The sequence below is a fragment of the Triturus cristatus genome, chromosome 2_1 (genome assembly GCF_964204655.1).
Source record: "Triturus cristatus chromosome 2_1, aTriCri1.1, whole genome shotgun sequence".
In the NCBI taxonomy this organism is placed as follows: Eukaryota; Metazoa; Chordata; class Amphibia; order Caudata; family Salamandridae; genus Triturus; species Triturus cristatus.
In genome coordinates this window covers 306768956-306784236 of record NC_140581.1, presented here as the reverse complement: position 1 = coordinate 306784236, position 15281 = coordinate 306768956, and the positions used below count along the sequence as shown (strand labels likewise).

At 45.5% G+C, this 15281-nt stretch overlaps 1 protein-coding gene across 3 annotated transcripts in view; it reads right to left on the bottom strand.

Moving 5' to 3' along the window:
* RIMOC1 (RAB7A interacting MON1-CCZ1 complex subunit 1) overlaps positions 1–15281 on the bottom strand; it is a 352796-nt gene that overhangs the window by 219134 nt on the left and 118381 nt on the right. For all 3 annotated transcript variants that reach the window (XM_085631178.1, XM_085631180.1, XM_085631187.1), the window contains exon 2: positions 8176–8282. In XM_085631178.1, coding sequence (XP_085487304.1) covers positions 8176–8282 — 107 coding nt within the window. The remainder of the gene's footprint in view (positions 1–8175; positions 8283–15281) is intronic.

Below are 15281 nucleotides of genomic sequence, written 5' to 3'. Positions count from 1 at the left end.
GTCTGCAGATACATATTTCTTATGAGCCTGAAAAGAAATGTTTTTTACGCTCTACTGGAGAAATCACCTGCCGTGCCTGTTGGTTGTGCAAAAAGCAAGGTATAACAGGTCTCGGGACAGATTCTATGAAAATGCTGAAATGCTGGAGCACAGCTGCTGTGCAGCATGGCTGAAAGTTTTTTTTTTTAAAGCCATATGATGTGACCATGCTGGCCACATCATAGCGCTTCTATTTAAATTGCTAGCGGAAGGGCTGGGTAGAAGGAAACACAGAGAAAAGAATGGAGAAGAACAAATGTTACTTACCTGTAAACTGTGGTTCTCCAGTATTGGTGTCTTTCATAGATTCACATGCTTGAATATTCCCCGTCGTCGAAGTGGGAGTCCCACGGTATATATAAAAAGCAATAAGTATCATGTATATATACATATACACATACATAACCACATAAGAGTATATACATACCCAAATAAACTTATATATATATAGTTCAAATAACATATCAAGTTAAAATACCATAGGATAGTATTGAGACATAGGAAAGCATTGAGAAAAAGATTCCCTTTGCTAACATATCACTGTCATTTTATAGTCCAAACTCCAGCCAATCAGGCGCTAGCACCCTCTAGAACCTTCTCCTCAGAGGCTCAGGCCCTCAGATTTTCGAGCACGAGAGTGACCATAGAGCCGAAAGAGGAGAAGAGAGCCTCTGAGGGGAGGAGGGTGGGTCGCATGTGAATCTATGAAAGACACCAATACTGGAGAACCACAGTTTACAGGTAAGTAACATTTGTTCTTCTCCAGTATTTGGGGTGTCTTTCATAGATTCACATGCTTGAATAGAATAGTAAGCAGTAAACAGTATTCGGCTGACCAAGCCGTATTGATATTGCATGTAATACAATGACAATGTATTTAGAACGCAATTAATAATACCCCAGGAGGAGGGAAGTAGCAGAGGCTCACCTTATTTAAATAGACTTCGTAGAACTGCCTGTCCCACAGCCGTGTCTGCTTCGTTAATGGATTCCAGACAGTAGTGCTTCGTAAACGTGTGCCTGCTGGACCACGTAGCTGCCAGGCATATCTGATGGATGGGCACACCAGCGAACAGGGCAGTGGAAGATGACATAGCCCTCGTTGAATGGGCTCTCACTCCCGAAGACAGAGGCTTACCAGCCTTTTGATGGCAAAAAGAGATTGCTGATGAAACCCAACGGGCAATCGTAGGTTTGGTGACCGATTGTCCTTTGCAAGCACGCCCGTAGGCCACAAACAACTGGTCAGATTTGCGAAAGGATTGAGTTCTGCTAATGTAGAATTTAAGACATCTCTTCAAGTCCAGAGAGTGTAAGCTTTGCTCCGCCGGGGTTTGTGGATGCGGGAAAAAAGTCTTTAAAAGCACCGGTTCGTTAAGATGGAAATCGGATGGTACTTTAGGTATAAAAACCGGATTAGTGCGGAGGATGACACAGTCCGATCTGAATTGAAGGAACGGAGGCTTTATTGTAAAGGCGTGAATGTCACTGACTCTGCGGGAAGAGGTCAGAGCAAGGAGGAGGGCCACCTTCCAAGTTAAAAATTTGACATCCGCTGAGTGGATAGGTTCGAAGGGCGCCTTCATGAGTTGAGCCAGCACGATGTTCAGGCGTCACGTGGGTGGAGGACGGCGAATGGGCGGGAACATGCGGAAGAGACCCTTGAAAAATTGTTGTATGACTCTGGATGAATAGAGAGAGGACGAGCCGTCTTGTCGGAAGCGAGATATTGCCGCTAGAAAGACCTTTAGGGTAGAGTGCGATAATCCAGACTGCGCTAGTTGTAGGAAGAATGGCAGAATGTGTTCTGGGGGAGCGTGCACAGGATGAATGTGGGCGGAAGCACACCAATGACAAAATCGCTTCCATTTGAGCTTATACGTTTTCACTGTGGATGGAGCTCTTGCCTTAGCTAACACCTCCCTGCAGGCTGGAGGAATGTTCAAATGAGCAAATTCAAGGTGCTCAGGTTCCAAGCCGACAAGCTGAGAGAGCTGGGATTCGGATGGCATATCCGACCATCGTTCATTGTCAGCAGATCCGGCTTCAGGTGGAGAAGGATGGGCTCGCGTTGGGATAGGAGAAGCAACTCCGAAAACCATGCTTGCCGAGGCCACCGTGGAGCTATTAGAAGTACATGGCACGGTTGTTGTCTCATCTTCCGCAGCACTCGCGGAATCAAAGGAATCGGCGGAAAAGCGTACGCAAATATCCCGTACCAATTGATCGAAAGGGCATTTCCGCACGACCCTTGGTGGGGAAACCAGCTTGCGTAGGACTGGCATTTTGCATTCTGCGGGGTTGCGAAGAGGTCGATTGTCGGGTGACCCCAAAGGTTGAAGACAAATTCCAGCGTCGGTTGATGCAACTCCCACTCGTGGGTTGATGATGCTGACCGACTGAGTGCATCCGCCAGAGTATTGGAAATGCCGGGCAGATGAATTGCTTGTAACGTCATCTGATGGAGTATGGCCCAACTCCAAATCCTCTGCGCCAGACGGGAGAGCAGTGGAGATCTTGTCCCGCCCTGTTTGTTCAGGTAGTGCATGCACGTGGTGTTGTCCGTCTGAATGAGGACTGACTTCCCTTGGAATTGCAGGCGGAAGGATTTCAACGCCAAGAAAATGGCCATCAGTTCCAGTCTGTTGATGTGCCAGCAACGCTGAGCCGCTGACCATTGGCCCTTGACGGATAGATCTTGAAAATGTGCGCCCCAACCCTCCATGGATGCGTCCGTGGTAAGGACGAGTTCTGGGGTTGTCGACAGAAAAGATGTTCCTGCTGCGATGTTGGCAGGACGAGTCCACCAATGCAGCGATTGAGCCATGCGGGGTGACACCACGATCTGATCGTTGAAGGAACCGGAAACCTGGCGCCACTGCTTGTCTAACTCCTCTTGGATGATGCGACTCTTTAGTCTGCAGAGAGGGATCAAAGCGATGCATGAGGACGCCATTCCCAGAAAGGATTTTAATATGCGGACTGAAACTGACTGCTTTGCTGCGATGGAGCTCGCAAGCTGTTGAATCCGTTCTTGACGCTCTGCTGAAGCAAAGGCCATGGCTGTGCTCATATTGATACAAGCGCCGAGAAAGGTCTTGCACGTAGTCGGCGTGAGTTGAGATTTTTGTACATTGATCGACAACCCCAGGGACTGGAATAGATCGAGACAGCGCTGGGTATCGAGGGCCGCCTGGTGGGAGGATTGAGCTTTGATGAGGCAATCGTCCAGGTAGGGGTATATCTGAATACCCTCTTGTCGTAAGTGAGCCACCACTGGGGCCAGGAATTTTGTAAAGACCCGCGGGGCTGAGCAGAGTCCGAAGGGTAGGACTTTGAATTGGTAATCCCTGTGGCCCACTCGAAACCGTAGGTATTTCCTGTGACGTGGTAGAATGGGCACATGGAAATATGCGTCCTGCAGATCGATCGTTGTCATGTAATCCTCCTGAGAAAAGAATTGGAGGATGTCCTTCAATGTGAGCATCCGAAAGGACTGAGTCTTGAGAAATTTGTTGAGCAATCTGAGATCGAGGATGGGACGCCATTCCCCTGATTTCTTTAGTATGAGGAAAAAACGGGAATAGAATCCCAACCCTCTTTGATATTTCGGAACCACTTCGATGGCACCCTTGTTTAACATTATTTGGATTTGTTTGAAAAGTTCTCTGAGATGGGCGGGTGGTGGCCCGGATGGAGGTGTGCGTGGAGGAACCTTCACAAACTCTAGGGCGTGGCCCCTTGAAATAATATCCAGAACCCAGCGGTCCGAAGTGATTAAGGACCAGGTTGAAAAGAACTGGGAGATTTTTCCTCCAACAAGAACTAGAGGACAACTGGGAAAAGGAAGTTTTGTTCGTACAGAGTCACTGCTTCTTGGTTGAATTTCCTCTGTAATTCGACTTTCCTCTATATGACTTGCTAGTTTGCTGTCTGTAGGACTGCTGCGGTTGTGAAAAGTACCGTTGTTGCCCTTGATTGTACGAGCGGTATTGGGACGAGGAGCCACGAAAGGATGATGATGAGGAGGTGCCGCGGCCGCGCGCACCTCGAAAGGGCTGCTTCTTAAACTGTAGAGTGCCGAGGGAACGAGCCGTATCCGTGTCCTTTTTAATGGTTTGCAAGGCATCTTCTACATGCTGGCCGAATAATGACTCCCCGTCATATGGCATGTCCAAAATCTTAGCCTGGACCTCTTGCCGAAAAGAGGTTGATCGAAGCCAGCCCTGTCTCCTTAGGACGGCTGCTCCCGCCAATTGGCGGAAACCGGTGGATGCGATGTCAACAGAGCAGTCAATGATCTCGGATGACGCCCTCTCACCCTCTTGCAGGATCTTCTGAGCTTCTGCTCTAGAATCCTCCGGTATAAGCTTGATCAATGCAGCCATGTCCGACCACATCTGTCTATCATAACGGCCGAGGATTGCCAAGGAATTCGCAGCCCGGACCGTTGTTGACGCCATGGTGGAAAACTTCTTGCCTATGGCATCCAGGCGACGGCCGTCGCGGTCCGGAGGCGCCGACATTGGAGATGATGGATTCTTGGAGCGGCGCTGTGCCGCTTGTGTGATCACTGAGTCCGGCTTAGGTTGAGACACCAAGCAGGCTGGGGAAGAATCCGGAGCTTTATATTTTTTCTCCAGGCGTGGGAGCACCGCCGGAATAGAATTAGGTGTCTTCATTAATTTTATGCCTTCATTCCATATGAAGTCTATGATTGGCACAGCTCGTACTTGTTTCTGAGGCTGGGACTTGAAGTCATACAAGAAACAGTCCTCTTCCCTAACCACCATGGGAAGGTGAAAGCGTTGCGCTGCTCTCTCCATCAGCTGATGGAACCCTGTTATGTCGACAGGTGGCGAGTTGACTGGTGACCTTGGCGGTGATGCGGGCGAATTGATTTGGTAGTCATCCCAGTCCGCCATAGAGTCGTCCTCTGGGAGCTCACCCTCTTCCGTATCAAGATTGTCCATATTATCCTCCTCTACATTGGAAGGCAGTGCAGGTATGGAGGGCGTGGGTATCGTTGGCAATATAGGATGAGGTGGAACCTCAGATGGCGCTTCACGTTGAGAATTTTGAGGGGATGCTGGAAAACGACGATTATAATCTTCCAACATATATTGGAGGTTGGAAATAAGCTGCACAGGAAGCTGCACCATAGGAACCGGAGCAGAGGGATTTTGCTCTTCTTCCTTTTCATAGTATTCATCCTCCTCAGACTCTTGGCACTTTATATGGAGCTCAGAAGGACTATGAGCATCCCGAAAAAGAGACTGATCGCCCTCATCCGAATCGTCCTCATCCCCTGAGGGAAATAGTTGACGAGGTGGCCGTGGTCCAGGTGGTAACATAACCGGGTCTAGCATGGCCTTACGACGTAGCATTAAGGAGCTGTCCACAGACCCCAGTGCTGGCGTTGACATTGGCACCAATGGCATTGTCGCAAAATTTAACCCTGTCGTCGTCGAGGCGACCGTCGACGAAGCAATCGTCGACGGAGCTGTCGTCGACGAGGAGGCTGCCGTCGACGGGGCTGCCGTCGACGGGGTGGCTGCCGTCGACGGGGTGGCTGTCGTCGACGGGGCTGTCGTCGACGGTGTGGCTGTCGTCGACGGTGTGGCTGTCGTCGACGAGGCTGTCGTCGACGGGGCCGTCGTCGACGAGGAAGATTTCCTCTTCTTCTTTTTATCCATCGTCGACGGAGTTGTAGACGTCGACGGAAGCGCCAGCTTCCCAGTCGTCGACGAAGAAGTGAGTGGTATCGTCGACGAGACAGTTCTAAGAGACACACATACTACCGTCGACGGAGAAGACGTCGACGAAGTCAGTGTCGTCGACGAAGGATATCTGCTCGATACCGTCGTCACCGTCGTCGACGAGGCTGATGAAGTAGCCGATCTCGTCGACGGAGGGGCCGTCGACGGGCCCGTCGACGGTTTTGAAAGTTTCTGACTGGAAACATGTGCTGACGGAGTCAAAGACGCCTGAGAGCTACGTCTCGGGGGCGCAGACGTGGTAACAGAGACTTTGCCTGTAGACACTTCCTCAAGGTGAAGTCTCTTCTTTTTCAGAAAAGGAGATGGCAAGTCCTGGACACTTCCACGCTTTGAGGAGACTCCTGTTTTGACAGAGGCTACACTTTCCACCTCAGAAAGTGGGTTGTCTGTGTCCTTCAGTTTTTGAAGCCATATTAAAAGGCGACCTTCTCTATCTTTCAAAGTTTTGTGAGAGAAAGTTCTGCAGATCTTACAATTAGCCACCTTATGATCAGGATACAGACAATAAATACATTTCTCATGGGGATCCTCAGAGAAAAGTCTTGACTTTCCGCAAGATGAACAAGGACGGAAAAGAGATTTCTTACTTGCAGACATGATGAGAGATAAAAAACCTCAAACCAGATGAAGAACTGAGCAGAGCTCAGGGAGACTCCCTTCACACGACGTGCGGTAGAAAATCTGAGGGCCTGAGCCTCTGAGGAGAAGGTTCTAGAGGGTGCTAGCGCCTGATTGGCTGGAGTTTGGACTATAAAATGACAGTGATATGTTAGCAAAGTGAATCTTTTTCTCAATGCTTTCCTATGTCTCAATACTATCCTATGGTATTTTAACTTGATATGTTATTTGAACTATATATATATAAGTTTATTTGGATATGTATATACTCTTATGTGGTTATGTATGTGTATATGTATATATACATGATACTTATTGCTTTTTATATATACCGTGGGACTCCCACTTCGACGACGGGGAATATTCAAGCATGTGAATCTATGAAAGACACCCCAAATACTGGAGAACATGCACTATGAGGGTCCAGATCCCCCTTGCCCCGCCCTCCCATCAACAATAAAAAAAAGTGCTAGATGCCAATGCTGGGTGCATCATAGACTTTTTAAACAAAAAAATAAGCAATAAAAAAATTGAACCTTCTCTTATGTACATAATCTGACGCTCATGAAAATTGCTCCAATGCCCTCGGGCAGATAACAAGCTATTTATAAATAAAAAAAATGTGTCTCCCCTTGTGTAACATGATCTGCTGCTCAGGTAAACCTCTACAATATCCTTTGGCCAATTTCACGTTCTATAATAAATACAACAACAAAAAATGCAATGAGGAGCACGGGGGGCGAACAGCCTGCAAACTCAAGCACCATTATGGTGTGATGCAACTACAAGACAAAATTAGCTCCGGAAATGTGGGCAGTGAAGGGACACTTGGCAGGGAAGCAGTACTTGGGCCATGCTCCAGGAAAGGGTAAAACGGAGAAAGAGGTGATCAAAGAAAAGAAAGGAAGTGAGAGTGACACTGAAACCAACCAATGGTAAGCAATGGGTGGGCTCTAAGCCCCCTATAAGTAAACAACATGTCTTGCAAGGGACAGCGCATACACTGTCTCAGGGAAGATCTAGAAATGGTGGTTTAACAATTAGTAAACCAGTATTGGATCACGATGGTTAGAACAAGGATCCAGATTTATTCTGTTCGAACAGGAATCTCCCCAGCAGGTGGCATTGTATAGTAAACACTTCTGCAAGCAGACTATTTTCAAACCCTTTGATCTGTGTCAGCCCAGAGCAGAAAAACAACACTGCAGACATGGCAAAACCTGTCACCTGTTTCCTCTACAGCTCCCAAGCGAACGATCATGAACCCCTGAACAGGCACTGGAGGAAAGCTTGCATTTTGCGAAAAGGAGGACACCTAAAGCTTCAATAGTGAGCCCACATGAACCCAGGTAATTTGCCTCCCTAACACAGTGGCCTCAGCACTAAACACAACCGCACGCTGGACACTCTCCCAGCTGGAGCACATGGTCATTCCCAAATGACCTCCAAATTAATAAGTGGATTGGTGTGCAAGTTATGGTTAAGTGGTTCACCGTGTCAAATCTCAGGTTTTTTGTATTCTTTGAAGCTCAACTATAACGTCCTTTTCACTTATGTTTTTAGGTTGAATTTCTATGTTTTATATATTCCAAATGTTGTTTTCTCCTCTATATAGAGCATATACGCCGACACAAAGCACATGAAATGCTGAAGTTTCAACTATTTTGTAATTTTGCTCCCATTACACATCATCAGTGATTTTAACTGTGGCACTATATAACAGCGATAATACATTTACCTGTGTATAAAGTTGTAAAAATGTGCATGTATCCAAATTCTCTTCACCTTCTCTGCAAAACGTCCTTAGCCTCTCCAATGTCGCTGAGGCCTTCTCAAAGAAGCAATCTGAGGATAAAGTACAATTTGAAGACTTAATCTTTACAAAATCAGTGGTTTTGAACAATATCATCTGCCGTCCTGTTTTACAATGTTTATCCGATTCATATAGATTTCCCACACAGGACTGCACCTAATAATAGAACAAATACCTTCATGTTTAATCCGGTGCTCCCCCTGCTTTACAATAAACTGGAAAACGCCAGTGGCAGGATTGAAAAAATAGTTGTCATTGAAGGAGAGTCAGTTAGGAATAAGAGTAAAAGAATTACCATGAAGGTATATTTCTTAACACTGTTTCATACCCTCCCTTCTTTTTAACTAGCTGACAACCTGATTTCATAACTCTTAACATATATATTTGTGAAAACAGTATATGTCTGATCAAGTTTCAAACATTGTGCAGATTTTCCTGAACCCACCACCGAATATCTTGATTACGGCCAATCCTTTAACAGATGCAGACACCTAACCATCAGTAGCCTTGCAGGGAACACAATAGTAGATGTTGAGCAAATAATACATCGACCCAAGTTTGCCAAATAGTGAGGTAAAGTGGGTGTCAAAGTAACTTCATCTCAACCAGACACCAGTTCATAGAATAGAACACCAATCTAGAGTTTAGCTAGAAAGGAGCACTGGTATAATTTGACAGTGCTTCCATTCCACCAAACTTGCAGCTCCCCCGTCCCATTTGGAGTTGGGGTGGGGGGGAGGGACACAGGAGTTTCAACCTTAGAGCCTCAGTTAGCTTGAAGGTCAGAAACACTTGAACCTATGGCCTATCTCAATAGTTCTTAACCTTTTGACTTCTGGAGGTCGTCAATTAATCACTACTGAAACCTGGGCCCCTGCCCCTCCCGAATCATTATTGGAATCCGGGAACCATCCAGTGAGTCATGACTGCTAGCCGAGGGCCCCAGCCTAGGCAGTGTCAATGATTTGAACCACGAAATAATACACAGAAAAAAAAATTCAAACAAACGAGGACACATTTTATTTAATTCGCAAGCACATATACGTTTAAAAAAAAATCAAAATTTTAATATGAAGGTTGGAGCTTTTCCAAATTCAGTCGAGGCCACTCATCAGCCATCTGTTTGATGCACTTGCACTGCTCCCACAAATCAATTTGAGGATACTGATTTTAATCTCCATTTTCAAATTCATTCACATTTTCAGCACATTTGTTGTTAGCTAAAGTGCCCCGCTTCATTCGCCACAAGATGGGCGGCTGCTCCCTAGCCGTCAAGGCTGCCCAGGCATGGAATGCGCTTCCGTTTCCATTGTGCAATACCCAAGACCCGTTAGCCTTCAAGAAACTTTTAAAAACTTACCTCTTCCCCTAGTGACAGTTAGGTGACCCCTCTTGGACCCGTGCCGGGACACTCCCCGGAGTAGCTGTGCGCGTTATGAGAGTATATATATAACATAACATATAACATTTGTTAACTTAGCTTCTATATTTATATAACTTTTCAATCTGTTAATATTATTTCATTTTCTAAGTAGTTGAGGACTCCCTGAGGAGGTTTCGAGGACCCCCATGGGTCCCCGGACAACAGGTTGAGAAACACTAGCTGTTGCCGGGCAACTAGGTCCCAGTGGAGCTAGGTCGCCCTGCCTTGGTCAGGCATACAAGGCATGGCATACCAAGGCAAAAAGAATTGCAATTGCCCCAAGTGTCACACTATTGATTTATTTGTTTTACATAAATTCTTACACTGAGTACGTGTTTCAGTAAAAACAAAAAACAATACCAAATGGGTGAATATAACAGGGCTGCCCCAACTGTCTCAACCAACTATGCCCTTTTTAGATATTTTTAGTAGTTTGTGCTCACGTCTTCATAACCCTTTTTCCTACAAAAGATATCCACATCAAATTTGTGTCATTTTTCCCACATGCTAGGGATTCTAAAGTCACCGAAGGTGTAAGGGTTCCCCTGGAGCCAAATGCAGCAAAATCGTGTTTTCAGGCACAATGTTTTGTGCAAGTAGGGGGTATGTTTTTTTTCCAAGTTTGGCAGCAACAAATGGTTTGCTTTGCTGAGATTGGCCTCTTTTTAGGAACAGTTAGAGTTGTTAAAAGATATCTTTTCTTTTTTTTTTTTTTTACAAAGGAACACAATATTGCCTATTTTTAGCAGTTTCTACTTTATAGCACTTTGTAGGAGAAAGGGATGTCAAACCTATTGCTGGAACGCCGACAATACGGATAAGTGGAGAAAATCCTGAATTCAGCAAGGAGTCATTGGTGTAGCTCGCCCAGGATTTCTCTAAAGAATCTAATCACTTACATCAAAATGTAATGAAAAGAAGTAGGGAAAAACAAAACTAGGTGGCAAAGTTCTACATTTATTTTTCCCCCCCAATGGTCAATCTACAAAAGATATATGTAGATATATATATATATATATATATATATCTGACTGACGTAATAGTACATTGTTTTTTACATGCAGTTACATGTATGCTGTCTGAATGTACGTATAATTTACTATTCCAACTCCAGTCTGTGCGGACATTAGGGAAGGTGCTGGATTTTAAATCCAACACTTCCCCCCCTCCCCCTCCGCAAGTCGTTGTTCCGACCTGCGGAGTAATGGTATGCGGAATCGCAACACAGTCGTTGTGATTCCCTGCAGGGAAAAAGATTTGTGGTAAACGTTGTTTACCATGCTGTCTAGCTGCACATCTGCTGTTCAGCATGGCTAAAAGTCACTGAAAGACCAGAATCACAAGATATTGAGCCGATGCCGATCCTCTTCACACCCCATGTTGAGTTTAATATCCTGCCTCTCCTAACCGAAAAGGCGCTATGACATGGCCTATCATAGCACATTTTCAGTGACTTTAAGCCATGCTGAACAGCAGATGTGCTGCTAGACAGCATGGCTAAAAGACATTCCCATTGACAAGGATAAAAGCTCTGGCATTTCTGAGATCTATTGGCTTTACCATTGCTTGTTCGGTGTTGACGAGGTCTTGCTAAACAAATGTGAACTTTGAAGTGAAACGAGGAAGTGGCGTAACGGTCAGAGCTGCCGACAGAAGAACTAGGGAACCAGATGCGAATCTCAGGGTCGGCTGAACAGTCTGCGTACAACAAAGAATATGTTAAGTTATGTAACTGGTGAGCACTTAAAGTGCTCCAATACAGGCTGGTGATAGCACTATGGCGAGATGGAGGATGGAATAAGTATTCCAAAAATAAATAAATAGAAGCAGCGATGAGGGAGATAGCGGGGGGAAAGGTCAAGCAGGGAAGCAGGAGGGTATGGAGAGATGGGCAAGCAACGACAGGAGAGGGTGGGAGGAAGCAACAATGAAGGGGGACAAAAATGCCTTAATTGAAGCAGGATCAGTGACAAAAATGAATGTGTCATATGTAATGTAATTAGTGAGCATTTAAAGCTCTCCAATATCACTGGCTAGTGTACGCACTATGGTAAGACGGAGCAATCGCTCCAATACCATTGGATCATGCAAAAAAAAAAGTGCTGTTCATGTTTTAACAACTTTTTAAGAAATGCACTAGTTTAAGGACACTTGCATACATTTTAGTGGTATGTGTGTATGTGTACAAGGGAGACTATAGCAAGACAGAGGATGGAACAAGCGCACCAATACCATCGGTTCACACAAAAAAATAAAAAAATTAAAAGCAGCAGCAACGGGGAAGGTAGTGAGGGGACTGCTCAAGCAGGGAAGCCAGAGGAGATGGAGAGATTGGCAAGCAACGATGAGAGAGGGGAGGAGGAAGCAGCAATGAAGGGGTTAAAAAAATACCTTAATTGAAGCAAAATCAGCGACAAAAATGAATGAGTCATGGTGGAATGTAACTGGTGAGCACTTAAAGCACTCCAATACCACCAACTTGTGTTCGTGCTATGGAAAGACACGACGGAGCGAGCGCTACAATACCATTGAATTGTGCAAAAAATAAAAATTAACCAGTGCTGTTCATGTTTTAACAAATTTTTAAGAAATGCATTCGTCTATGTAGACACACATGCATTTCAGTGGTATGTGTGTATGTGTACAAGGGAGACGGCCTGAAAACACAAGTACTCCAAGTAAACCTATGGAGTGTTTGAAAACAAAGACAAAGTAGCTGCACAAACTGGAAGTAGTGTAAGAATACATGTACTTGGTAAATGCGCTATGGAAGGGCCAAACACAAGAAGAGGGTATGATGCCCGCATGCCATGACGAATGGCATCAAAGAAAATGAGAGCGATGCAGAAGTTTACCAATGGTAGGAGATGGGCGACCTGTAAGCCCATAGATAGAATAAAACAAACATCTTCAAGACAGAGCATGCCCTGTCTAACTGAGCAGCGCATGTGAGATCTAGCCAAGCCCTAAAAATAGTAGATGTCGCACAGGTAAAACCTACTGGCTTTGCCAATGCTAGTTGTGTGTAAAAACGAGGAGATTCAGGGATATATCCATAATCGAAAGATGTAGAACTAAGGCTGAGGCTAGGGAAATTATATGGCGTTCTTTAGGGAGAGGATGTGTTGGAAGGGCCAGAGCTGCCGACTATGGAGCTGGTAAATTGGGTTTGAGTTTCCGGGTCGGTTTAACATCCTTCATTTTGGGTAAATCACTTCATCTCACTGTGCCTACAGAAATTAATGTGCCCTTGTGTAAAGTAACTAGTGATAATGTAAGGCACTCCTAAACCTCCGAATGGCATTAGTGCTACATAAAACTGCACAAAAAAGTAACTAGTGCTTATGTAATGTGCTTCAATACCTTCAGGTGGTGTTGGTGCTACATAAAACTGCACACAAAAACAAATGTGAAAAGCAAAGTTGGGGGGACGGGATCTGGGAGACGAGGGGATCTGGGGGAAGAGGGGATCTTTGCAACAGGACATGCGTGGGCAAGCAGCGACGGGCAGGAGGATGACAGACAACCAACAGAAAATCCAGGTTGCCACAGGGAGATTAACTGATTTTCCTAAGTTTACGGTGTCTTCTTGAAAAGTAACTGGTGTTAATGTAAAGTGCTCCAACACCTTAGGGTGGTGTTGGCGCTAGATAAAACTGCACAAAATAAAAATTGGAAAAGCATGGTCAGGGAGGAGGAGATCTGTGCAACAGAGTTCAGAGGGGCAAGCAGCGACAGGCGGGAGGTGTCAGGGCAACCAACAGCAAAAGCGGGCTGCGACGGGGAGATTAAGGGCCTTTTTTATTTCAGCAGACAGATTACTCTGTCCCCTGAAATATAAATTCCATTATATCCTATGGGATATATATTTTTGCGAACGGGATATCTGTCACCGTTGTGACGGAGCAACCCATCCGCCGAAAAATATAAATCAGGCCCTAAGTGATTTGCCTGTAATCACAAAATGTGGAACTGAGGGTGAGGCTATGGAGATGATGTGGCATCCTCTTGGGAGAGAATGTGGAGTAAGAGCCACAGCTGCTGACAATGGAGCTGGGGAACCGGGTACGGGATTCGGCATCGGCTTAACACCCTTGATTCTGGGCAAATCACTTAATCTCCCCATGCCTACAAAAATTAATCTGTCCTTGTGTAATGGAACTGGTGCTAATGTAAAGCGCATCAAACCTTTGGGTGCTGTTCCCACTATATAAAACTGTACAAAAAAGAAAAATTCCAGTGTTAGGTTGGTTTACAGTAGCAAACATGAGGATATACATCACATCTGCAACCACATTAAAAGTACTGCTGTTGCCATGGACACTGATGGACAGGCAGACCTTGATGAGATCAAGACTCAGCCTGGGTCCTTTGAAGAGAATTCAAGTTAAGCAACAATGGCACACGGAAACACTTCAGCGGTGAATGCGAAAAAAGTAAGAAAGTTTCCAGATGGGAGAAATTTGAAGAAATAGAGCCCCACCCCATGAAATGAAAAACAACAAGGTGCGACACGAACAGTTCAATATTTTCGCACAGGATAAATGTGGCTAAGCAATTACAGCAGAAGACATAGGTACTTTAGAAGCTCTGCCAAGCCCTGTGATACCTTGTTTTCACTTGAAGTCTGATTTTCCAGCTATAAACACAATAGCTGAACGACCACATATGGTGTAACACATACCTAGTACCCACACGTGCAGAAAATAAACAGAGACTACACGAGTGCCAAGTAATAGCAGCCGGGCACACGTGTTCTAATCAGCATGTCAGCTATACACTAATAGGACATTAAAAAGCAGAACACCACCACTCACTGGAACAAAACAGACAACAATGGGGGTTCAAAGCAGTGATTGGGGAGTGGGAGGGGGTGATTTGTGGATGGGTCAAGCACCAGGAGGTGTTGGGGAGCAAGCTGAGATGGGATGAAGGAGGTGGGGAAATGAAAAGCAGCATCGAAGGGAGCAGCAGTGACGGGGGAGGGGATTGGGTGATCTTTGCTGGAGCTGGTGAAAGCAGGAACACTGTGTAGAATACTGACAAAAGAAAGATAAAAAAAAGTAGGTCCGAAAATGGTCGAAAAAACAGTAGCAGTGGATGTTTACAAGTACTTGGTCCATGCTCTGGGGGTGGGCCAAACACTGAATTTGGCATGACCATGCATGTAAGGGGCAAATGGAGATAAAGAATATGAGACACGATGGAGCAAGCAAATAAATGGGAGGCCTATAGCTGGGCTGAAGTCCACAGATTAAACACAAGTCTCTTTGAGACAGCGCATCTTAAAAATGTGCCCAAGAATCTGAGGTTAGCAATAGTGACTACTTTCAATTTGGGGTAGCCCATAATATTATAAGGTTCAGAGCGTGTTTTGCAAAATGTATTCTTTCTTACACATCGATTTAACCCCTTCCATGCTGGACGGATTCCCCTGCTGTGCTGATCTTTTCCTGCGCGGGCGTGGTCATGACGGAACGGTTCCGTCATGAGCACAGCTCAACCGTGGCTCATGACGGAACCGTTCCGTCATGAGCACCGAAGGGGTTAAACGTGATATCCTAAACACAGAGAAATTCCACATACAATACCAAATATTCTACTGTTC